The sequence below is a fragment of the Patagioenas fasciata genome, chromosome 2, assembly GCF_037038585.1.
Source record: "Patagioenas fasciata isolate bPatFas1 chromosome 2, bPatFas1.hap1, whole genome shotgun sequence".
NCBI classification, from domain to species: domain Eukaryota; kingdom Metazoa; phylum Chordata; class Aves; order Columbiformes; family Columbidae; genus Patagioenas; species Patagioenas fasciata.
Genome location: NC_092521.1, coordinates 163,939,840 through 163,963,468, shown reverse-complemented (window position 1 = coordinate 163,963,468; position 23,629 = coordinate 163,939,840). Strand labels below are relative to the sequence as shown.

The 23,629-nt window shown below is 46.5% G+C and overlaps 1 protein-coding gene and 1 long non-coding RNA gene across 9 annotated transcripts in view; one reads left to right on the top strand and one right to left on the bottom strand.

The window, feature by feature from the left end:
- Positions 1–17,865, bottom strand: part of XIRP1 (xin actin binding repeat containing 1) — a 41,782-nt gene extending 23,917 nt beyond the window's left edge. Inside the window, exons 1-6 of one of the 8 annotated variants that reach the window (XM_071805357.1) lie at positions 17,746–17,865; positions 17,150–17,286; positions 16,230–16,366; positions 14,924–14,978; positions 13,122–13,532; positions 11,397–11,478 (exon numbers count right to left, since the gene is read on the bottom strand). In XM_071805357.1, coding sequence (XP_071661458.1) covers positions 11,397–11,478; positions 13,122–13,532; positions 14,924–14,978; positions 16,230–16,366; positions 17,150–17,239 — 775 coding nt within the window. In that variant the 5' untranslated portion in view covers positions 17,240–17,286; positions 17,746–17,865. Of the gene's footprint in view, positions 1–2,745; positions 3,004–11,396; positions 11,479–13,121; positions 13,533–14,923; positions 14,979–16,229; positions 16,370–17,149; positions 17,287–17,745 lie in introns of those variants that run through there. The other 7 variants (XM_071805349.1, XM_071805351.1, XM_071805353.1 and 4 more) reach the window with 7 other exon arrangements.
- LOC139827304 (uncharacterized) overlaps positions 1–23,629 on the top strand; it is a 92,336-nt gene that overhangs the window by 2,083 nt on the left and 66,624 nt on the right. The gene's annotated exons all lie outside the window — the stretch shown is intronic.

The window sequence follows — 23,629 nt, the reverse complement described above, 5'->3', positions numbered from 1 at the left end:
CTCTGATGTGCTGGGGGTCGTGTATTATGCACTGTTCTGGTACCTGCCGGTAACTCTTCATCTGTTGTTTAAACAGGTTTTCACTGAAATGGTGATAAACACCACTGCTTGCCATAAAACAAGAGCTGTTTCTGTTTCACAGAATCACAGGCTGGTTGGGGTGGGAAGGGACCTCTGGAGATCATCCAGTCCAACCCACCTGCTAAAGCAGGGTCACCAGAGCAGATCACACAGGAAGGTGTACAGGTGGGTTTGAATGTCTCCAGAGAAGGAGACTCCACAGCCTCTCTGGGCAGCCTGGTCCAGGCTCTGGCACCTCAAAGGAAGGAAGTTTATCCTCATATTCAGATGGAACCTCCTGTGTTTCAGTCTGTGCCCATTACCCCTCATCCTGTCGTTGGGCACCACTGAACAGTCTGGTTCATCCTCTTGACACCCACCCTTGAGATATTTCTCAGCATAAATAAGATCCCCAATTTCCCTCTTTCCCTGTTTCACCTGTCGCTGAAGCCTGGCCAGCAGAAGTACTATTTTCATCCCTAACCCCTTTGTCAAGCTCCATGTTCCCTGCCTGCTCTACTTTCTCCCCTACAGCAACATCTCAGCTCTTGCAGACTACCATGCGGGGTGACCATTTGTGATAGCAGCTTCCCTCCCCCTAATATCCCCTTCCCCAGGGAAAGCAATACCGAGCCACCCACCGGAATAACCTCTGTCTGGGGAGAGGTCTTCTCAGCATGCCACGAATACCAGACCTTTAAAGGGAAACCATCTCTAACCACCACAAAGAGATACCTTGGGAATGTCTGCACAGGCACAAGCCCTGTGAGCACCACCAGCCACACATCCCACCTGGGATGCAGATCACGGCTGGGCTCAGGGCTGCAATGTGCATCTTGAAGCGTTTCGTTGCCACGCTGTGATGTTTACTCGGGGGCATTGCATGGATACTACAGGGCTCTGAGGAGCTGTTGAGGCCCTGCCTTTGCTTTCTATTCTTATCTTGGTGTTTCCATGCTGCTGTCAGCTCTTTATCACTGGCAGCCAAGAAATCTTAATACTGTTTTAGAAGAAGCAGCCATAGCAAAATAAATAAATAAAATAGCAGTATCTTTTAAACAGAAAACCCCAACCCACTTGTAGCTATTGAGTCTCCCTGGCATTTCCACTTATTTCTGAATGAGTCAACTTGCCAGTGAGAATTTGGGGGAGGAGAGAAATGGCTGTCTTTGAAAGTAAATTACTGATTTGGACACTACTTAATGCAAAGATTCCTGCTGCTGTGTTCAGAACAAGTCCTGGGCTTTTTGCTGGTGCTGAAAAAGGCTTTCCATCTTCCTAGCATCAGGGTTTGGGCATCCTGGCCTCATTACCCCCAAAAAGGAGGCTTTTGTATCCTGCAGAATACTGCATCTATTCAAGGGCTGAAAACAGCCTTCGTAGGATGTTCCTATGAATTTCCACCCATGCTGGATGCCTTGATTTCCACTAGTGGATTATCTACCACTTCACCTGATCAAGAACATGGGTTTTAATCTTCGGTCCCTTCTCATCAATTGATATTTGTACCCGAGGCACCAACTCCACTTGTTTTTCCCCAAATCCCTGTGTTTTAATAATAACTGCAAGGTACTTCAGATATCTTCCAGCAAAGTTTTGAGTAAAAACTGGAGACCTGGAGGGAATAATTTCTGTTGTTCTGACAGCAATCAGCAGGGTGTGTATCCCAGAAGCAAATGTTAACCACTGCTAAATGCATGAGCAGAAAAATACTACTTTCAGTTCAGGCCATTGAGGTCTAGTCCTTCCCACAGTGCCTGGAGTCCTGGCTTTTTTCTGCTGGGCAAGACACAGACCTTAGAGCTATAAGGCTCTAGCAGATGGATAAACAGATATGAGACGCATTCACGTACACTCAGGTGTAGGTTTCTGCTCTGCCTTACAGAATAGCACAGAGTTTTGGAGTTACTTTCCACTCGTGAGCACAAATAGGGACTGGTATGTCCATATTAATACTGCTAACCCAACAGGCTCCTGAAGCTCTTTATTTAGCTCAGGGTCACAAACACATTTCTCAGCCCTCCCTGGAGCCTGGGAGATAAGAGAGAGGGGGAAAAAATTCCCTTCTTAACTAATCCTACTCTGCCTCCTGATCCCTATGGATGTAAGAGGAAGAAAAGCTCATTTCCCTCTGAACAGTCTACATTTTGCTGCCTGCTGTCTACTTCCTACCAGTTCTGAACATGGTTTTGATCTGGAAGCCCACAGCATCCATCTGGCTTGCCCAAATCCTTGTAAAGAGTTTTTCCCCTGTTGCTAGTCATGGTGACCTGAGTCACCATACCTAACAGTACTTTTTGGGAGAGAGTAGACACTGAGAGCTGGCCCCATTAATTTAAATCTCAAAGCTAGGAACTTGGATATTTCATTAAAAGGAGAAAAGCACTAATGTACTACGCTCTGTTTCCACCTTGAACATACCCACGCACCTGAGATGATGATGATGCTGAACCAGATCAAAACCACCATCTGTGGAGCATGGAGACAGCACCTTCTGCAGCAGAGGGTGGGATTTACCAAGCTTTGGACCAACAAGATAAAATCCACAGTTTTCCATGTGCTGCAACACCTCTTTCATAGCACAAGGTGCTAAGGATCCTCATTTACCCTGCATTTTAGCATCACTCCAGGGTTCATATTCACGCAACAATTCACCCCGCTCTAGTCTACCCCAAGATTACTTACAGGGAGGTCTTGGTAGTCCCAACAGCTGTGAAACTCCGTAGACAGCCCCAGTGGAAAATCTATGTGAAACTTTCAGCCAGGCAGCTCTTAATGTATCCTATGAGGAGCCCTGCTCCACTTCCCGCACCCCTGGTCCTGTTCACTGCCTCCAGTGGTCTCTGGCAGCTGGTTTTATCACCGAGCACTGGGCTATGTTGAGAGGATGAACCACTTGGTCTATTTTTAGGGAAGAGTGAAATTGCTGCTCCACCAGGCTGAGTCAATCATAAGTTTTAGCAATCCTACACGGAGGCTGGGAAAGTCTGGGGGCCTGGCTTATTTTCAGCACTTATATTCATTCAAAATACCCCTGGTGTAACCCAGTACAGGACAGGGGATGCTTCCAGGCAGTGGTGCAATGGGGAAAAGGCATTTCCCTGACTCACTGTCATGTCCTTGGGTTGTGATCTGCATGACTGAGCCCCCTTTGCCTTTGGCCATCACCAAAGTGTTAAGGGAAAAGCTGGGAAGGCGACAGGTATTAGCTGCAACTTTCTCATTTCCTATTTCCTCATCAGTTCCAGTATTTTAGAACCAAGAAAAAAAAAATGCGGAGTGAGGGGAAGGATAATATGCCAAAAAAAGGATGATGGAACTATCTGCTTTATCGTCATCTGGGAATTATCCTATCCTTGCTGTTCCTCTGTTAGCGATGTGGTGACTGCTCTGGGCGATGTTTGGAGAGGGATAATGATAAAGCACTCGGCCCTAGAGGGCTCTCAATGCCCTCAAAGCTCAGCTGGACAATGTCTGCTATTTTTAGCATATTAATGGTAGGTACAACTGTGTGCCAGAGCTGGGAACCCAGGCCTGGCCATACTGATTTACAAATACAGGCTGGGATAACGATACAGCTGAGGCACCCAGTGATTTTTTAATCAGGTCCAGCTGCTCCTCTTCAGTTTACTTTTCTGACACGTTTAGAGAACATAGGCTTGAGCAAATCACTATGTGGTGATGAAAGGAGATGTGGGTTGGCTATACCAGTACCAGAGGTCACCATTCCCTGAGATAAAACACTCACCCAGAAATGCTTAGGATCACAAAACACGGGGCAAGGACCACAAGAGACCCATGCTCAGTCGCACCCTTCTTGTACGTTCCCAGGCCATGCACATGTAGGACAATGGGACAATATAGGACCACATCAATGTGGGAGAGAGTTGCATGGATGTGAGCTGTTCTGGACCACATGGTCTGGGGGCAAAAATCTTATCTGTTTTATCTGCCAACACAAAAGCTGTCTTAGCCTTCCTGTGTCCCAATGCACCAGAAAAAATACAGGGTAGGGGTGCTTGCAGAAGGTCTTTCAGCCTCTCTGTGATGTGTTTGTACAGTGTGTAGCACAGGGACATCTTCATTTCAGCTGAGCTCATTGGGCACATAAAGATCTCAGGAGCATTGTGATGAGTAGGTGAAGCATGACAGTGGTCCTCCAAGGGGCTCCATGCTCTTTGCTCCAAAGGGCCAAGGAACTTGCCACTGATCATACAGCCATAGAATCATTTTGGTTTGAAGTGACCCTCAAGATCGTTGAGTCCAACCATTAACCAACACTGGCACTAAACCATGTCCTTAAGAACCTCATCTACATGTGTTTAAACACCTCCAGGGATGGTGACTCAGCCACTGTCCTGGGCAACCGGTTTGAGATACTTAAGTTTTTTGGTTCCCTCTGCCTGAATACCATTGGTGGAGTTTTACAGGGTTGTTTGGTGGAGCCGCTGCCCTTCTCTTTCTCCCGTAGGTCTGCAGATCTCAGTCCCTGGAGAGGATGCTACATGTCAACCAGGCTGCAGTTCAGCGTGCCATGAGGTTTCCTTACCATCATCACATCACATCACATCACATCACATCACATCACATCACATCACATCACATCACATCACATCACATCACATCAATCATCATCACACATACCCAACTCCAGATGACCACCTCCTGTCACTGAGGCTCCTGGAAGGGCCCAGGTCCTCCCTACCATAGCCCAGTTTCTTTAAACATCCATCAAGGCTACAAATTACCAGTCCTCTGCTGTCTGTGTTAAGCCCAATGCCTAGGAAGACCACTACCCTTCCCTCTGAAGTGGTCTCTGCTTTCTTTGTTCCTTCCTTCAATGAAGGAGGGTCAGAAAAAAGAGCTGGAGCATTGTTTCCATCTCTGGACCCCCTCAGCACAGGACAGACATGGACCTGTTGGAGAGGGGACAGAGGAGGACACAAAAACGATCCGAGGGCTGAAACAACTCTGCTGGGAAGACAGGCTGAGAGAGTTGGGGTGTTCAGCTGGGGAACAGAAGGCTCCAGGGAGACCTTGTTCTGGCCTTTCAGTGCTTAAAAGGGGCCTGTAAGAAAGATGGGGACAGACTTTTTAGCAAGGTCTGTTGCGATAGAACAAGGGGTGATGCTTTTAAACTAAAGGAGGATGATCCAGGCTGGACATGAGGAAGAAATGTTGACAATGAGGTTGGTAAAACACTGTCCCAGGTTGCCCAGAGAGTTGTTGTATGCCCCATCCCTGGAGACATCCCAGGCCAGGCTGGACGGGGCTCTGAGCAACCTGAGCTGGTGAAGATGTCCCTGCTCATGGCAGGGGTGGCACTGGATGAGCTTTGAAGGTCCCTTCCAACCCAGACTGTTCTATGATTCTATGATCTTGGGGATGGGGAGAAATACAACCACCCTTTTTAGAGGGGCATGCTGAGGAAATTGTACATCATGAGCAAGGCAGCACTGAACAGCTTAGGCAGCACAGACCAAGTGCTGAGTGTATCCCATGATGTGGAGCAGGAAAGCGAGGGATGTTGCAGGACTTTGATCACCAGCCAGGCTGCGAGTCAGGCTGGGGGTGGTGGGGCTGTCAGCAAACATGCACCCCCTCAGGGAGCATGAACCGGGTGCCAGAGGTGGCAGCAAACACAGCGGCAGGCTGGGGACAGAGGTATCTTATTTATCCTATATGGGTGGAAGGGCATTAAAAGCAGGAGGTGAAGGGCAGAGCATATCAGCACAGTCAGCAGCTCATGATAGGCGTGCATGTGTGTGTCCTTGTGGTGTACATGTGCCCAGCAGGAACACACAGGGTGCATGCTTATATTTATGTGAAGCTCTCACTTCATCTGATACATTTAATTGCCTGTCTGTCTGTCAGTTTTGGGCCCCTCACAACAAGAAACATCTTGAGGTGCTAGAGTGAGTTCAGAGAAGAGTGATGAATCTGGTGAAGGGTCTGGAGCACAAGTGTGATGGGAGCAGCTGAGGGACCTGGGGGGTTCAGCTGGAGAACAGGAGCTGAGGGGAGACTTCTGATCTCTGAACTGCCTGAAAGGAGCTTGGAGCATGGAGGGGGTTGGTCTCTTCTCTCAAGTAACATGTGGTAGGACAAGAGGAAATGGCCTCAAGTTTCACCAGGAGAGGTTTAGATGGGATATTAGGAAAAATTTCTTCATGAAAAAGGTTGTCAGGCATTGGAACAGGCTGCCCAGAGCAGTGGTGGAGTCACTATCTCTGGAGGGGTTTAAAAGATGCATAGATGATGTTCTTAGGGACATGGTTTGGTGCCACTGTTGGGTTAACGGTTGGACCCAGTGATCTTGAGTGTCTCTTCCAATCAAAATGATTCTATGATTCGAACATACATCATGTCTATACAGGGGTGGTGGTCTGTCTGCATGCATGGCTGTTCGTCTATTCTCTTGCTGTCTTCCTATACATTCCTAGGTTGAGGACCCGGTCTGCTACGGGTTATGACTTCCATGCATGTCCCCTCCATCCGTGCCCCTGCAAAGTGCCCCTGCAAGCCTGCGAGCTCTATAATGCTCCCAAAGAAGGGTTTTCTCCTCCTATCTGGAAGACAGCAAATAATTAGAAAACAGGAAATAAAAAAAAAAAAGAATATAATCAATGCTGCACTTGACCTTTCTGAGAGACACAGAGAATGTGATGGGGGGCAGAGGGCAACTCTGAACTGTGGTCTGAGATGGGGTGGCTCTTCACAGAATCATGGAAGCACAGAATGGCTGAGGTTGAAAGGGACCTCTGGAGATCATCCAGTCCAACCCACCTGCTAAAGCAGGGTCACCAGAGCAGATCACACAGGAAGGTGTCCAGGTGGGTTTGAATGTCTCCAGAGAAGGAGACTTCACAACCTCTCTGGGCAGCCTGGGCCAGGCTCTGGCACCTCAAAGGAAAGAAGTTTCTCCTAATGTTCAGATGGAAGCCCCTGTGGTTCAGTCTGTGCCCGTTGCCCCTCAATCATATTGTTGGACACCACTGAACAGAGTTTGTCCCACCCTTTTGACACCCACCCTTGAGATATTTATCAGCATAAATAAGGTCCCCTCTCAGCTTCTCTTCTCATGAACAGCCCCAGCTCTCTCAGTCTCTCCTCCTAAGAAAGATGCTCCAGATCCCATCATCTCTGTAGCCTGTGCTGGACTCTTTCCAGTAATTCCTTGTCCTTAAACTGGGGAGCCCAGAACTGGACACAGAACTCCAGATGTGGCCTCAGCAGGGCAGAGTAGGGGGGAAGGAACAACCTCCCTCCACCTGCTGGTCACACTCTTCCTCATGCACCCCAGGATACCATTGGCCTTCTTGGCCACAAGGGCACATTACTGGCTCATGGTCACTTTTGCTGGGAGACAAGGGAAAAGACCAGCAGGGGCTTAGCAGGGGAAAAGTTCCTTAGGTCAGTTCAGGTGAGAGCACAGACTAGGGCTTCCAGGAAAAACCAACCAGACAGGACTAACCTGTCTGTTTTGATGGCTGCTGACAGCCCAGCCGCTGGGTGACAGGGGAAAGATGGTACCTGCTTCTGCTCCTTCTTTCTGTGATGTCACATGGGGCAGATGCTTAAACACCCCAGGTTTCCATCCTGACTGAGTCGTAGAGGCACAAAGCACTTAGAACTGGACAGACTGACCATTTAAAGCAGTCTTGACATTCACTGCTGCTTGTTACACTCTTGAAACACAACTGCTGAAAGGGAAATGAGCTTTTAAGGGTTATTTTGACTGGAGGCTCAATCATTGCCAGTGCCAGAGCTGCCTTGACCTCAGGGCTGTCTGCAGCACCAGCACAGCCTTTTATCTTAAATCACCATTTCCCCACTGCCTTTCAGATCTTTCCAGTTTACAAGTGATGTTCTCCCAAACCTTTCTGCTGAACGAGGCATGATAGCTGCAAGTCTCCGGGTCATGGAGAGATGGAGGGCAACAGGCAAATGCCGCTGCTGGAGCTGAGACGCGATGTCCGGCGGCTGCTCTGCAGCAGCATCCTTGCAGAGACGTTTTGGAATCGAAGTGGGACAGTGACATTGTCGCTAGATGGCACCGCACCCCCTTGCAGGAGGAAGAGCGGGTGCTACAGGGAGGAGGGGAAAAACCATCCCCTGCTAAGCAAGCATTGCAATCAAAGCTGGGTCTCCCTGCACTCAGGATGGGGGAGTCCACCGTTTGCTGCCCTCTCCTTTGCCTCCTCCCCTTGCTTTGAAAATTCCCCGTGGATAGAGGTCGAAATGAATACAGAATAGAAAGTGGAAGGGGGAGGAGGGAATTAAATGCATTTTGGAGGCTGTCTGGATGCTCTGCAATTTGCAGTCACGTCAGGCTCCTGTTTCATCTTTTCCTCTGCACTGAAGTAACATTCTCATGTGCCCTTCAGCTGAAAGCACTGAATAATGGAGCTATATTAATACATACATGCACAAGCATATGTATGCGTGTGAGCTGGGGAAACGGCATGCCCGCACGCATGCCCCTCTTTTCTCTTTCTTGGCCCTGATTTTCCATTCTCTGGTTGCCAAAACTCATCTATAAGTTGTTAATTTTTCAACCCACAGCACTCTGGAGACTCTACCTGCAGCAAATTAGTTGGTGCCTTCTCCTCTTTAATATTAAATGACTCAAGCTTTCAACCATTTTCCTTTGGGGAAAGCAGTTCCTCGAGTTACCATCTTTCTTCCCAGGAAGTATTTTGTTCTATCATGTAAGTCTTCCACTGTTCAATTTAATCTCATTACTGCCAACTATAGCCTCTTGGACCTCTTTAATTAGTGACTTGGTGATGTCTTTGGTGGCAGCTTCCTCCAGATCATCTGATATTGTCAGCGCGACCGAGGATGTAGTCTGACTGGTTTAGCTGCCTGAGAATGGGATTTTCTAAGGGATATAGCAGCCTTCTCTTTGAGCAATGCTCAGGATGCCACCAGTGTCTCAGAAGTGACTATGCCATTCTGGAAGGAGGTGCTTTGGCTTTGTGTGTAGTTATTCAGCTCTGAACTGTTGCATGGACATGTTTCGAGCACAGGTCTTATAAGAATCAGATAAGGGAACTGAGGGTTTAGTTTGGAGAAAATGAGGCTGAGGGGAGACCTTATTGCTGTCTACAACTACCTGAAAGGAGGTTGTATCATGGAGGACGTTGGTCTCTTTTCCCAATCAGCAACTCATAAGATGAGAGGAAATGGCCCCAAGTAGTGCCAGGGCAGGTTTTGCTTGAATATTAGGAAGAATTTCTTCCCAGAAAGGGCTGTCAGGCACTGGAAGAGGCTGCTCAGGGAAGTGGTGGAGTCACCATCCCTTGAGGTGTTTAAAAGACACATGGATGAGGTTCTTAGGGACATGGTTTGGTACCAGTATTGGGTTAATGTTTGAACTCAATCATCTTAAGGGTCTCTTCCAACCAAATTATTCTGTGTGTTTGCTTATAAGACACATGCTAGTCAACAGTGTCTTGAACACTTTCAAGCTGTTGTCCTTCTTATCATAGCATCCCAGACCTGAGAACCATGCTCTGTGCTTTACCTTACAACATTGTGTGGTATCAAACTGCTCAACCTTGCCTTCCCCATCCCAGGTCACTGCATCGGCTGGGTGGTCCCTCCTCAGTCCTCTGGGAAGGGCTGTGGGGCAGTCTCTGGGTGATGGTGAGGTGGTCCTCTAGAAGATCTGCCCTGGTCACTGCGGTGGCTCATGGAGCACCGATGTCTCTCTTGCTCCGTGGGAATGACCAAGCACAGCACAGGTATAGTCCCAGACACATCTTGCCCCAGAAGAGATATGGGGCAGCTGGTTCCTGGACTTTATCTGGGAGGCATTACAACTCCTGCCTCTGAGAAAATTCAGTACCTAAATCAGAGCTCAGTCTCATATTCCCAGACACATCTTGTCCCAGAAGAGATATGGAACAGTCAGTTCCTGGACTTTTTTAGGAAGCATTACAACTGACTCTGAACAAATCCAGCACCTACATCAGAGGTTGTTGTAATATTCCCAGCTCCCTGGTTGCAATTGCCTCCCTTAGAAGGACCCCACACCATGAAAACCATATCCCTGACGAAGAAGCGATGCTGGAGATGACATAAGTCTTTGTAATTGCAAGGCCTTTGAGTCAGGGGCTGGAGAGTGGGGTAAGGCTCTAAGATAGACCATGATTCATAATTTGCCAGCCAGAGGAAAAGATATCTCTCATGCTGTAAAAGGCACACTGCAGCTAATACTATTATCGTGTTCAGCAAGATAGCACAGTGACTTCACATGTTTTGATATTAAAAAAATAAATAAATAAATCCCAGCAATGCTGTGGAAACTTCATCTCCTTCATTCGTCTGTGTGCTCATGTAAAAGACCTCTTTTCCCATGCAGCTGGGTAATTAAATACAGTGTCTCAAATCCAGGCGGCGTGTGATTTTTAATTTTGTTGGTTTGTTCGTTTCTTTTCCTCTTGTGTGAAAGAAAAGGAAGCCATGGAAAGGAAAGAGAACAAGCCCTAATTAGATAGGGTATGGGGTCTCTCGATTCCTGACCCAGGCACAAAGCAGGCAGGATGGTCCCCTGGTCTCAAATCCAGTCATCATGGGATTTTTGGAGAGCTGTTCCTTTCTGCCCTAAGCCTTCCTGACATCTAAGTTTGATAAAATTCTACCCTTTCCCATGCAAAACTTCAGCTTGGATCTCTCACTGTTCACAGATGCTTCTTGCCTTGAAATATCCCTGACCTGCTTTAGTCCCGATGATATCATAGCGTTAGGGATCACTTACAAGTCCTATCTTAAGCCAAAGATGACAGTATTACATACACCACCACTGCCAAATTCCAAAAGGAGCCTAGCCAAGTCTCCTTAGTTAGGTACAAAGAAATCTCTCTCTTTCCCTATCCTCAAGGCTGAGGTGCAGGGAGATATGATTCAATCTCAAATTAAACATGGACACACTTCTTTCTCAGTGTTTAATACCAGCTATTTTTACATGCTGGGGTAATGGCACAGGGAGAGTCAGCGCGGCCCTGTGGACTCATCTCTGGCCCAGATCCCAGCTGTGCTGGGATTTGCCAGCTCTGTGCAATGGGATCGATCAGGGCTGGAAAGGATTTGGCTGCAGTCGTGGGGTCATCTGCTCTCTGCAGTCCCTTATCCTTGGCCACGCTCCTGCATGGACAGTCCTGGCAGTAACCACACCACTCCCAGCCAGAATCCACCCATCAGTATTTGCTACGGGATTACAGGGGAAATACCACTTTGTGCAAGGACCAAGTAGACCCTTACCAGTTGCAACTATAGAGCTGGCAGTAAAGTAGAAATGATTACCGGTAACCAAAATAAATCCAACTCACAGCTTCTGCCCGTGGCTGAGTCATCAGCTGTATCTGGCACCGAGGAGACGATGGCCTGTCTGTCACGGGACAGCTTCCCATCCTGTATGGGAATGACAGCGGGTAAACAGGTAAATTCCAATAAAGAGAGGAATTGCACGTTGCTCCAATGTGGGGAAGGTGACTGCATGAGATGCTTTCCAGAGGCAAAGGTGGTCTTGCTAAAAAATCAGTTGTTGTCCTACAAGGGGTGGTGGTTTTAAGCTAAAGAAGGGGAGATCCAGGGCAGACATGAGGCAGAAATTTTTTACACGGAAGATGGTAAAACACTGTCCCAGGTTGCCCAGAGAGGTGGTGGATGAACCATCCCTGGAGACATCCCAGGCCAGGCTGAACGGGGCTCTGAGCAACCTGAGCTGGTGAAGATGTCCCTGCTCATGGCAGGGGTGGCACTGGATGAGCTTGGAAGGTCCCTTCCAACCCAAATTGTTCTATGATTCTATGATTACTTACACATACTGTATGTGGTTTGGAAATTTTTGCTGCAGACCTGACCCAGCCTTGGTTTCGCTCTGTTCTGTCCAGGGACAGTGTTTCACAACTTTCTGGCCCCTTTCTTTGTCCAGAGCTAAGTGGTCTTTTCTCTACCCATCTTTGTATTTGAGGCCACCACTGCTGCTCTTTCAGGGTCAGGATTATCCATCCATTTTCTTCACCTGCTCCTACGATTTCAGTGTCTCAAACCCAGTAACGATTTGTGTTGCCCTTTACTGTACTCCCAGGGAAGGGATCTGTCCCTCCTGCGGAACAGTAACCACTGGGGTGGTATTATAAATGGTGGGATGGACACGACTGTTTCTGATAGGATCCCATCTATAGTTAATAATCCAGATGCTAAAGACTATGGGAGTCTCTAGTTTCCTTAATGTAGGTGTGTCTCTAATCTAGGCTGACCATTCCTACTAACTTATTCCCATCAGGAAAAGGATCATTGCAAGGAGTAGTTTGTTGAACACATGGCCTGTGCCAATGATACCATTAAATGGGATTAGACATAAACTATGTGGGAGCACAGAAAGAAAGGCGGTGTCTGGATTGAGAGGACTGGGCCAAGGAGGTGTGGTGTTGTGTCTGGGTAGAGTAACAGGGCTGGAAGGAAGTCTAAGCCATAGGTGATTATGAATTTGTGCTTACGTGTAGATTTGTCTGGTTCCAGTCATTGTTAGCAGCTTGCATGAACTGACCCTAATATCTATTTCCAGCTCCTTTTGTGCTTTAATATTTAATAGTAGAGCCACATCTACCTTCCACTTCTTATAGACTATTGTACCCCTTTTCCGCTGGAGGCTGTGGAGCCTGGCCCAAGGGGAACCCAGCACGTGTTTGAGGCTCTAGTGGTGTGTCTGCAGCTTTTACTAATACAGAAAAGAGGTGGCCTCCATTTTCACAAGGAGACGATGTGCCAAGGAGTCTTCTGCTGTAGGCTTTGTTGCTCACCTTCACCACATTTCGGAGTAAGCCCTATCCTGATGGTAGCTCTGTTGTCGCAACATGGGGCCCCTGTAAACCTCATCCTCCTTCCCTAGCCATGGAAGGTTAGGCTTACACAGGGCAGATTCCATGCCGAAGGATCCATGTCAGTGGATAATGAAGCACCACCGTGAAGCCCAACCACTTATAAGGATGACTCTGGACACCCACAGAAAAAAAACAAACAGGAGCTTTCAAAGAAGAGCACCTACTAACCTTTGCAGGAGACTCCTTCCATTTGATGGTTCCAGGGCTCCATTGTGCTTTCCTCTGGATGCTCTGAAGAGAGGAAGGGAAGGGTCGGTCTCTATGGGGTTTGATCTCCATGCTCAGGGGTTGGATTGTTGTCAAGATTCTGGTATCAGCCTCCTTCTTCCTCAAAATGCCATTGGGAGATGGTGTCTTCAGTGGAGCAAAATGTAAACTCTTACACCGTGGAGTGGCTTTAGGAGTGTCAAAGCTGGTCTGGAGACCTCTGAGATTCTTTGTTGGGGCACTGATGTTAGGGGTAGGAAGATCCTCCATGGATTTGGTCGAGCACGTATCACTGAGATGACTTTGAGATAAGGTACAGCTTTTCCCCATTGGACTGACATTAGTCTGTGATAGATATCTTCTCTCCATGAGCTAAAAAAACCAAACAAACACAAAAATAGGCTCATATCTAACTTCAAAAATAAATATTCTGAAATTTTCAGTTCCTGCTCTTTTACCCCAAGCATCACATCTGTTGACCTTCTGACTTCTCGTGATGAAAGAGTGTCCTATCACTTTCTGCTCCATGTTCTCTGGAGTAAGTGTCAGGGACACAATCTAAACACACTCTAGGCCTTTTTGAAGTGTGGACGAAGTTTCTGTCTTGCCTATTTCTAGTGCATCCTCCTGACTTGCCCATGGTCGTGCAAGGAAGCCTTGGAGTAGAAAAAATATGACCATTGGTTGCCTTCCCTCTTGGATTGTTGCTTTATCCCCATCTCTATCTTTTGCCTCTAGGAAATTGTGTTTCCAAACAGTCAGAAAATCCCCATCTTTGTAGTTCCCCTGGGGGAACTGCCAGGTTCATCTTAAAAACCTGGACTGGAAATAAAAAAATTCAGATTCTGCCTTTTTTTAAAAAAAGAGATGCAATTCAGGTTTCTCTGATCAGTGGGAACCAACCCTGTCTTTGGCAGGGAAACTGGATGAAGTCCAGAGTATGTGGCTTCCAGCGTGTGATTTTATCGTTGTTATTCCAGGTTGTAAGAGGCCCAGCATGCAAATACAAAGCTGAGAACTGCACCTTATGCCAATGAGTTTGCAATCAAAGTATGATATAAGGACACTGGTAGGTGGGAGGTGCACCTTTGCCATGATGTGAGAACAGTAGTCACAGCTTCTAGTTAGGGGGGAAATTCAGTTTAAAGTGCTGAAATGTAGACATCTAAATGTAACTGTGAGCAAAATCTACTGGTGAACTTGATGTCTAAGTCCCATTAGAGTCAAAAGAAGCAAGACAGTGATTTCTGCACCCTAGGGTAGGTAGATTTCCTTGGTAGGTGCTTAGTATGATATGAGATACGGTAACCTCCAAAACCTCCAAATGCTGGTGCAGAAGGACAGAGGTGACTCAGTGTCATATCTGTTAGCCTAGAGTGGCTGTCGGGTGCCTTAATGACTTTCTGTGCCTTCGACTCAGGCTAGATCCTTCCTTTGCTTCCTAACCAGTGCTTAATCCTCTGTCAGGTCCTAAGCCTCTTGATGGTCTCCCATTAGACTCCACCCCTACGATTTATTAACTCCAGAGCAATCTGAATGTTACATATGAAGGCTTCATCCCATCCTGGAGTATCTTACATATGTCAGTCCATCTGTGGACTGATCTGTGGATCTGGATCTGACCTACCCTGAGATGTCCTCAGAACAGAACCAGAAACTGCAAAGTAAATCTAGTTTTTTGTTTGCCTCTAACTGCCAAGAACTGGAGTATTATATTGTTAGGACATGCTCTGTCTCACTTAGTCTGAGCCTTTGACTCTCACCTTGGGACGTTCTTTCTTTGACATGCTGCTTTCACAGTCCAGGATGCTCTGGTACCTGCAGGAAAGACAGGAGGAGATGGCACCTTAATCCCTTCTTAGGGATTACAGTAGACAGGCTCTTTCTGCCTTCCCCTACCCTTTGGAAAGCATCAAACCCAACAGGCTTCAAAAGCAATCTTGAAGAGGGATAAAGATGTGAGAATTCCCCCAAAAAGGACTGGTTTTAGGTTTAATGGACTAGTTCAGTGCCATGCTGTCAGATCTAGTGCGAACACTCTCCTCCCAAGCTCCATGCAGGCATGTCCCTGGAGCACCTTGTCTCCAGTGGTGGAGGACTTGTTGGGGATTATTTTGGCTGAAAACAGTGTATTATTCCACTTCGCTGATATGTGGCTTGTAGCTGAAGTCAGGTTGTCCAGAAGGTCAATGCATTGTTGATTTATTGAGCTTTAACCTAATGTAAAGGGATTTATCAAATCATTGCCTGACCTAATATAACACCAGTGATAAGCGAGACCTCTCCAGAAGAAACCACCTTCCTTCTCTTCCTCGCTGCGGGGAGTGCAGTTTCAGCTTTCTCCAAAGGTGCTATCAGATAAATGACCATTTACAGTGAAAGCTGACCAAGTTTGGGATATTTGGAACTAAACTGTCCCAAGAGGGTGTTCAAGAGACAGTCCTGACGGCTGCTCTGTCACTCTTACACCGAGGGAGATGCAGTTGGGGTACTGTTGCTAATCTTGTTTCACTCTTGGCAGCATTGTGGTCTGATCTCAATTGTATGTTGTAACCAGAAAAGAAATCAACCCTTAAAGGGCTTTGGTTGAAATGTGAGTCTCCCTGGAGCATTTTGGTTAGAAACAGTTGAGAGAAACCAACAAGTGATGAGAAGCCCATACCCTTCTTGTCTCCTCATCAGCTCATCTCTCCAGCATTTGCTGGTTTCCCTTTGCACCTTAGAGGTGATGAAGATTAAAAGCTTTAATTATCCATCTGGGAATGCTCCAGTCGTGGAGGTTGAGGACAAATTCCTCTGTGTAATTGTTCTTGGCAAGTCTGTCAAGTGAATCTGCTTTTTAAATCAGGACTCTTCTGAGACTAAATAATGCATAATAATATAATAGCTAAGAGCACTTAAAGCAGAAAAGTATTTGCCTTTAACTTGCGACCTGACATGCTGGCATGTTGCACTTGGGAAAGACCTTATCTGAATGAGGTTTCTTCATTATGGAGGTAGGAGAAGAAAAGTCCACGCTTGAAACTACCCAGATCTAAGGTGAACTACAACCATAGATTAACCGCCCACCTGGCAACCAGTTCAGAGACGGACACAGACTTTCTCAGAGCAACTTCCCTGCGCTCTGGGCTGCTCCTTGGAGGATGGCACAGAAAAGGAAAGGACTGAGCTGGCTGCAGCTTCTCAGTTTTTTCCATGTTCTTGGTCTACTGGCATCAAAGCAAGAGAACAAAGGTTATGGTGCTGGATGTGAAAATCCAGGGAAAAGAGGCCAAAAATTAGTGCACCCATCTCCACTCAAGAGACTGATGCATCAGTAAGGGTCTGTAGAACAAATGTCATCTTCAGTGATACATCTGCAAACCTTATCACGTAAATTCACTTTTGAAAAAATGAAATAGGGTTAAAGAAGACACAATTTAAATTAAATTACTCCTAATGCAGGGAATCGGTCTTTCCCACCTCTACCTACCGCTTTTCTCGTTCTCTTAGATCACCTAGTTCATCTCTGTCACAGGGAGAGGGAAAGAACCTGAAGAAGAATTAGCTTTAAATAATTTAAAAATCACTTGATGGAAATTTTGTGTAAGCATCATTGGTAAAAATTTTCTTATGTTTCCAACATTGCATAGATCTGATCCATCTCTGAATTCAGGCAGTAACTGGAGAATTAAGCACCTCTTGGCCTCTTCTGTCAAACGTGGTCTTGTTTTTCAGGCTTCAAAAATGTGCAGCACAAGTCTCAGGCATTGGATTTGCAGTGACTGATCTGACACTTGGAAGCACATTAGGTCATCTGGGGTTTATTTGCCGAATTTAGACAGAGCTCTAGGGACCTTCAAGTTATATGTAATCGCTCCTAAGTTACTGTCACAGACATCCAAACTAGGGGATTGTTAGATGCTTGTATTTAAATTCTGAAAGTACTTGTTTTTAAAAACCATGTCGCTTGCAAAATATGTTTCATAAGCGATTTCTGCTGTACTGGCCTGAATATTAGGTTGTGCCCAAAGCCATCCTCCACCTGTGTTGGGGTGTCCGCTTGCAGATGCAGGTTTTCTGGGGTATAGGGCTGTCATTTAGCAACTTGTGAATCTCCGCTGCCCCTCTCATGCCTTTAAGACATCTGAAATAAAGACCAGCAGGAGGGAGGTAAATTTCTCACTAGTTGCTTTAGAAATTTCCTTTTTTTCTGTTTTCCAGGTCAGTTCCCATGATGTTGGAGAAGAGACAGACTTGTTAGATCACAAGCTCCCACCTCCCACAGTATAGGGATTGTTTCCCATTTTTGCAGTGGTGTCTAACACTAAACAATTCCAGGTGAAGAGCCCCCAAGGGATTTACTCTGTGACAGAATGAGCCTATTAGGAGGGAAACGTTCCCTGATTTTCCATTTATATCCCCTCTTTTCCTTAAATACAGTTCAGGCAGTCGATAGAAATACTCTCCTCAGCCCACCCTGAACAGTTCCCACAATCAGCACAGCATCCCCCAGTTGCTAAGGGTTTACAGGATTTTTTTCTCTTTCATATTAATTCATTCCATCTTCCGTGATCTGGGAGGGTTTTTGTGTAAAATCACTTACATGCTAGGGTGCTTTCCTCCACCCAAGATCTGCCATTTGATAGTCTCCTTGGGGCTCTTCAGTACCACGCTGCTGACTCCTTCCTCTCCCCCTTCTTTACAAAACAGGAGGCAAAGTCCCTTGACAAAGCTGCAATTAAATATTAAAAGCTAATGTGCAAGTGGGGATGATGTGAGTTGGAGAGCTGGCACTGAAGAGGAGAGGAGAAGTCTCCTCCTTGCTCCTGGCAGCCTCTTGCCAATTATTGAGGTCTCATTCTTCCCCATAAAAACACTGGGTAAATTCAGATCCCAGCTGGGGAATCAATAGCCATCTAGACCCAAAGTTATATTCTGATTTAGGTGAAAATATGCTGGAATGCATCTCCCCACTTTGTCTCAGATGGAGCAGAAATGATGTCCTCTGCATGGGGATTTTTAAATGGATGCTTCTGGCATGGGTCAGATATTCATCCTTGGCTTGGCTTGTGCTCCTCTGTGCTTGTGGCTTCTCTGGGGAGGTTTTGCATAAGTCACAGAACAGACCATCTCTCCAGGATATTAACAGCTCTAGGGAACACATGGCTCCTCCTGGCAAAAATTAAAGGCCTTAAGTGAGGCAGAGTTGGGATGGAATTAATTGAAATACTTCATTATTACGAGCAAGAAAGGGTAGGACTGTCTGAGAGGAACCAATTTAGGTGATGTCTACATGTGATTAAAGTCAGAGTTTGACAAAAGTAACCTACTAACTCTCTCAAAAAGCATCATGGTCACAAACAGAGCCGCTTTTGCACCTGATAATAACTGGGTTTCTATGGAGTTCTTTCTGGGGATTTATTCTGCACGCTCTGGAAAGTTGACCAAGCAACAAAGCCAATGCATGAATAAAAGCAGGTGTGTTGGTTTATAATGAACAAAAAGGGCTACATTTGTCATCAAAAGCTGGAAAATCATTTACCCAGAAATGCCTAAGCTAAGCAAGAAACCTTTGACACGAGGGGCGAGTGAGTTAGGGCAAAGCAGAGATCTGGATAAACAAACTGGCTGTCCCTGTCATTACTTCACAAAATAAAAACTTGCACTTCTCTTTGTGCTCTGATTCAGTTCTTGCTAAAACTAAACCTCTGTATTGAGCTTTTGTTCCAGCACCTAAAAATGCCTGAGAAACATTAATAATTTTAATTCTCTGTCCTGAGAGTACAGAGCCTCTTTTCATGCTATCAGTCGCGTTTGTTGCAACAGTGCCCAAGGACCAGCCTAGAGCACAGACTTGACTTTGTACATCCTCAGTTTTGTGCCAGACTTGAACCCTTTGCCCTTTTCCTGTGCTCCCAGGGTTTCACTGACCTGCTGGATGTTTCCCACTGAACAAAATTCAGTTCTTGGATGCCCTGCACCATAGTGGGAAAATACTGGTGACTTTAGCAGCTGCTGGGCTATCAAGAGACAAATGTGGTGGAGGCTAGGAGGACTTTTAGTTGCATGGACAAAACAAGGCTCTGAAACTGGAATGCTTCCTTGTTAGTTATTTAATTTAGAGGGGAAGGATTTGCCTGGCAGAGTGGAACAATGAACACTGCACTTCATCCAATAGTGAGTATTAGAGGTTACCAAAAGACCCATTAATTATTTTGGGGCATACAACTATCCAGCTCCTCTTTCCATAAAAAGACTGCATGAAACAATTTTCTGCATAGCTCCTAGGCACACTCACTAGATGAAGCGTGTTTTGAAACTGTTTTATGCCAGGATGATGGTGCCTTAGGCTGGTTCTTCAGCTGCTGTCTCTGCTGGGGGCCTTGCTCAGCTCACAGGGATTTTCATCTTTGCTCTTAGCAGTGCATGGGGTTTGCTCTGCTGGTGAGCACCTGTGGGAAGAGGGGTACGACTTGTTCATACTGAGTAGTTCCTGTGAGCTGAGAAGAAGATGTCAGAGCTATTTGCACACTGCCAAGCTGCTCCTTTTACCCCCATTTAGCTTCTGCTTTGCAGGACAAAATCCCCCAAGTCTTATCCCCTGCTTCTCCTGTTGTCCCCCAAGTCTTATCCCCTGCTTCTCCTGTTGTTGCATTAAATTCACACTACTGTAAGTAGCTCCACTGATTTGCACAGAAAATACCTAAATCAGCTTGACCTGCTTCCAGATACCAAATCATGGCAGTGGGGGACTAGAAAGAGGATGGAGGGATTGAATTTACCAGTCCCCAAAGCAACCTTTCCTCCAAGAACCAAGGAAGGGAAATCATTACTTTTGGAGACTCTTGGGGTTTGCCTCTTGCCTTGTGAGAAGTTGGAAGAGGTCTCTTGTGGAAACTGGGAGCTTTGATGGGACATGATTTCTGAGGTTTAGCATGAGGTGAGGTAAAGAGGTGCTGTGAGGACTCTTTGTGCATGTTCCTCTGTGCCCCCCAAATGTGCTTTCCAGCCACCAGCCCAAGCAACCCTTGCCCTGTTTGGGACAGATTTTCTTTCAGCTGCTCTGCTTGTGTTCTCCAAGGGGAGCAAACAGCTCAGCACTGACTGTGCTCCTGGAAGAACCTTTCCAGATCTCTAAATTAAATGTGGTGGCCTACTATGTCAAACTGGAAAGAGCAGTCAGCCAAAATTGCCTTCTCTGTTTCCAGCAGAAAGGTGGAAACAACCAAGTTACTTCTGTGCACCTCCATCCCAAGGACACCTCTATGGGATCTCACTCTAGGAGATGAGTTAACTGAGACATATTAAGAAGCCAGGCTTCTCTTTCTCCCCAAATCACATCCTTTTTCCTCAAGCAATGTGAATTTCCCTGGGGAAAATGAATCATAGAATCATTTTGTTGGAAGAAACCTTCAAAATCATTGAGTCCAACCATTAACCCAACACTGCCAGGTCCACCTCTAAATCATGTCCCCAAGAACCTCATCTCCACATTTTTTAAACCACTCCAGGGATGGTGACTCCACCACTGCCCTGGGCAGCCTGTTCCAATGCCTGACAACCCTTTCTGAGAAGAATTTTTTCCTAATATGCAATCTAAACCTCCCCTGGTGCAACTTGAGGCCATTTCCTCTTGTTTTATCACTTGCTACCTGGGAGAAGAGACCAACCCCCTCCATGCTACAACCTCCTTTCAAGTGGTTGTAGAGACTGAGAAGGTCTCCCCTCAGCCTCCTGTTCTCCAGGATAAATACCCACAGGTCCCTCACCCGCTCCCCATCACACTTGTGCTCCAGACCCTCCACCAGCTTCGTTGCCTCCTTTGCACTCTCTCCAGCACCTCAATGTCCTTCTTGTCATGAGGCACTCAAACTTGAACACAATATTCAAGGTGAGAAGGGTGCTAAAAAGTCCTCCAGATACTTCCACAGGCCTGGGCAGCAAATGGTGGCACTGGCATGCTCCTATGGAAGGTCACAACTCTAGAAGTTGTACGCGTCTACCCCTGCTTGTCCTGTGATTGCAACACAGACCTTCGCCAGAACAGGGGCTGGAATTTTATTCCAGGCATTATCTGGAGGCTTTACCACCTGCCCAGGACATCTCCTGATCCTCACACTAGGAACAATAATGTCTGGTTTTTTTTGTTTTCATTGCCATGGTCAGACACCCTGTGTGGACAATGAGGTCTGGTGGCTTGACTGGCTGAGGCAGAGCAGGGCATCCAGGCTGGAAGCTGCAGTTTGGTGTCACATCCTCTGCTGAGATGCTCCAGCATGGATGTGGACATGGACATGGACATGGACATGGACATGGACATGGACATGGATATGGGCAGCAGACAGGCAGCCAGATGAGCCAGGCAGAGGGAGGACAGGCAGGGGACAGAGGCAGCTCGTGGGGAACTTTGAACTGGGAGCTACTAACATTTAACATAGACAATTATTTCTAGCTGTGTCAAATGGACCGACCTAAGCCCACGTGAGGTTTGTGCTGACCAGACAGCGACAGCGGTTTACATAACCACCCTTACTTTTTTTTTTTCCAGTTGTATAATGCTGTTTTGATAGCTGTATTCCCACTAAAAATGTGTGTGTTCCTCTTTCTTTCTCTCTCCCCACGTGCCCAGCTTGGGTTGCTTTGCTGCACACATGTTTCTGCCCTCTTTCTCAGATGGTTGTGTGGAGGGATGGCAGGATGGTGCAGGGTGTGAGCGAGCACGAGAGGGAATAAATCAGTTTGGGTGTGAACAGAGATCTGCTATTTGTTATAAACAGATTGATGTGTAAATGGGTTTCTGAAAAATGCCATTTTTGTTGCGTGTCTCCTCCAGATTTGATCCCCTGTCAGGGAATTTACAGCAAAATGGATACAATAGTTGAGGAAAGAGCCAGATTTTGCACTCTCCCTAGCATGTGCTCCCCATTTTGGGGGGGATAAGGAGAGCGGTTTGCCTTTGTGGCATCAGAGTTGTGTATGTGGCTGCATAGCAAGTGTTCAATCCTGTTTCTAAAGGCACTGTGCAGCTCCAGGGAGATGATGCTGGCAGAGCTGATTTCTTTCCTTTGGTCTGCTGGGTAGGGTTCTGCATTAGCAATTTACTGAGGATGGATGCATTAGGGAAGGAAAAATACCTGCGAAATCTCTGGTATTGCTTTCTCTCTGCTCTCCGTCTTTTCCTTGTGGAGAGTATCTGGATCCTCACAGTCATTTCCATAATTATTAGTTTCATGTTAAGTAACCAAAAAATTATCTATCAAACGCACATGTGGAACTAATGGGGCTTATTTGAAAAGTCTTGTCTTTGCATTTGCAGCTGGCGCATCACTCGGTCCATTTTAATGAGCTTCCACAGCATCAACACGTGTTGGGGGGGAATCTCACATGTGTTCTTGCCCCAGGCTGCCCGTGACCCACGGGAACCAGGGGCTCCAGTTTCACCCCAGTTTGCTGAAACACAAATGTGTGGTCTGAGGAGGTAAGCATGGGAAAAACACAGAATCACAGAATGTCAGGGATTGGAAGGGACCTCAAAAGCTCATCCAGTCCAATCCCCCCGCCGGAGCAGGAACACCCAGCTGAGGTTACACAACGCTCCCTTTGAATGCTCCCTGATGAAGACTGTAAAGCCTTTTCCCCATTTTTATTCATTTTAGGACCCAGGAGACTGGGTTTGGAGACTGCCTTTTTCTGGGAGACGTCTGTAGTGGCTGGGTTTGTGATGGCTGGAAATACCGTGGCAGGATATTTGGTAATTTCCACTTCAAGAAGTAGGATGGCCTCTGGCTTCCTTAAGGAAAGAATAAGATCCAAAAGTTGTGGATTTTCAGAGTGCACAGTCTTAGGTTCAGGTGGAAGTTGAACTGCAGAGTTGGCCAAGATTGTAGGGTTCAGGTTGTGGGGATGTCAGAGGTCAATATCCGCTCTCACTTGATCTCGGCTTTCTCAGAGACCTTCACATGAAATGAAGAAAATCTTGGACTTCAGTGGAGTTAAGATGTGGCCCTCAGGACATCAGCATTGCCATAGATAAGGAAGGTGTGTGGAGATGAATTTCACCCTGGACTGTAAGAAAATGAAACACTGGGCCCAGCATACTGAAAAAGAAAGAAGGTTTCTGATGGCTTTTATTTTAGAATTTGAGTGTCTGATTTTCAGAATGACACTGGCATAGCCTATGGGACCTGATGAGGTTTGTGAGTGGAAAACAATCTGAACTTCCAGCTATAAGTTTTCTGGAGATGAGCAACGTCACTCAGGCTCTGGGTAGAGGAACAAGGATTCAGGTCCCATGGTGCTTTGAAGATGCCAAAGAAACGATTTGATCATGTGAGATAGTTATTATATGTTTTCAAGTCAAGTCTGTTCTTGGAACCAACCCTTCCTAGAAATAGGGAAGAAAGGAAAAGGAAGGAAGGAAGGAAGGAAGGAAGGAAGGAAGGAAGGAAGGAAGGAAGGAAGGAAGGAAGGAAGGAAGGAAGGAGGGA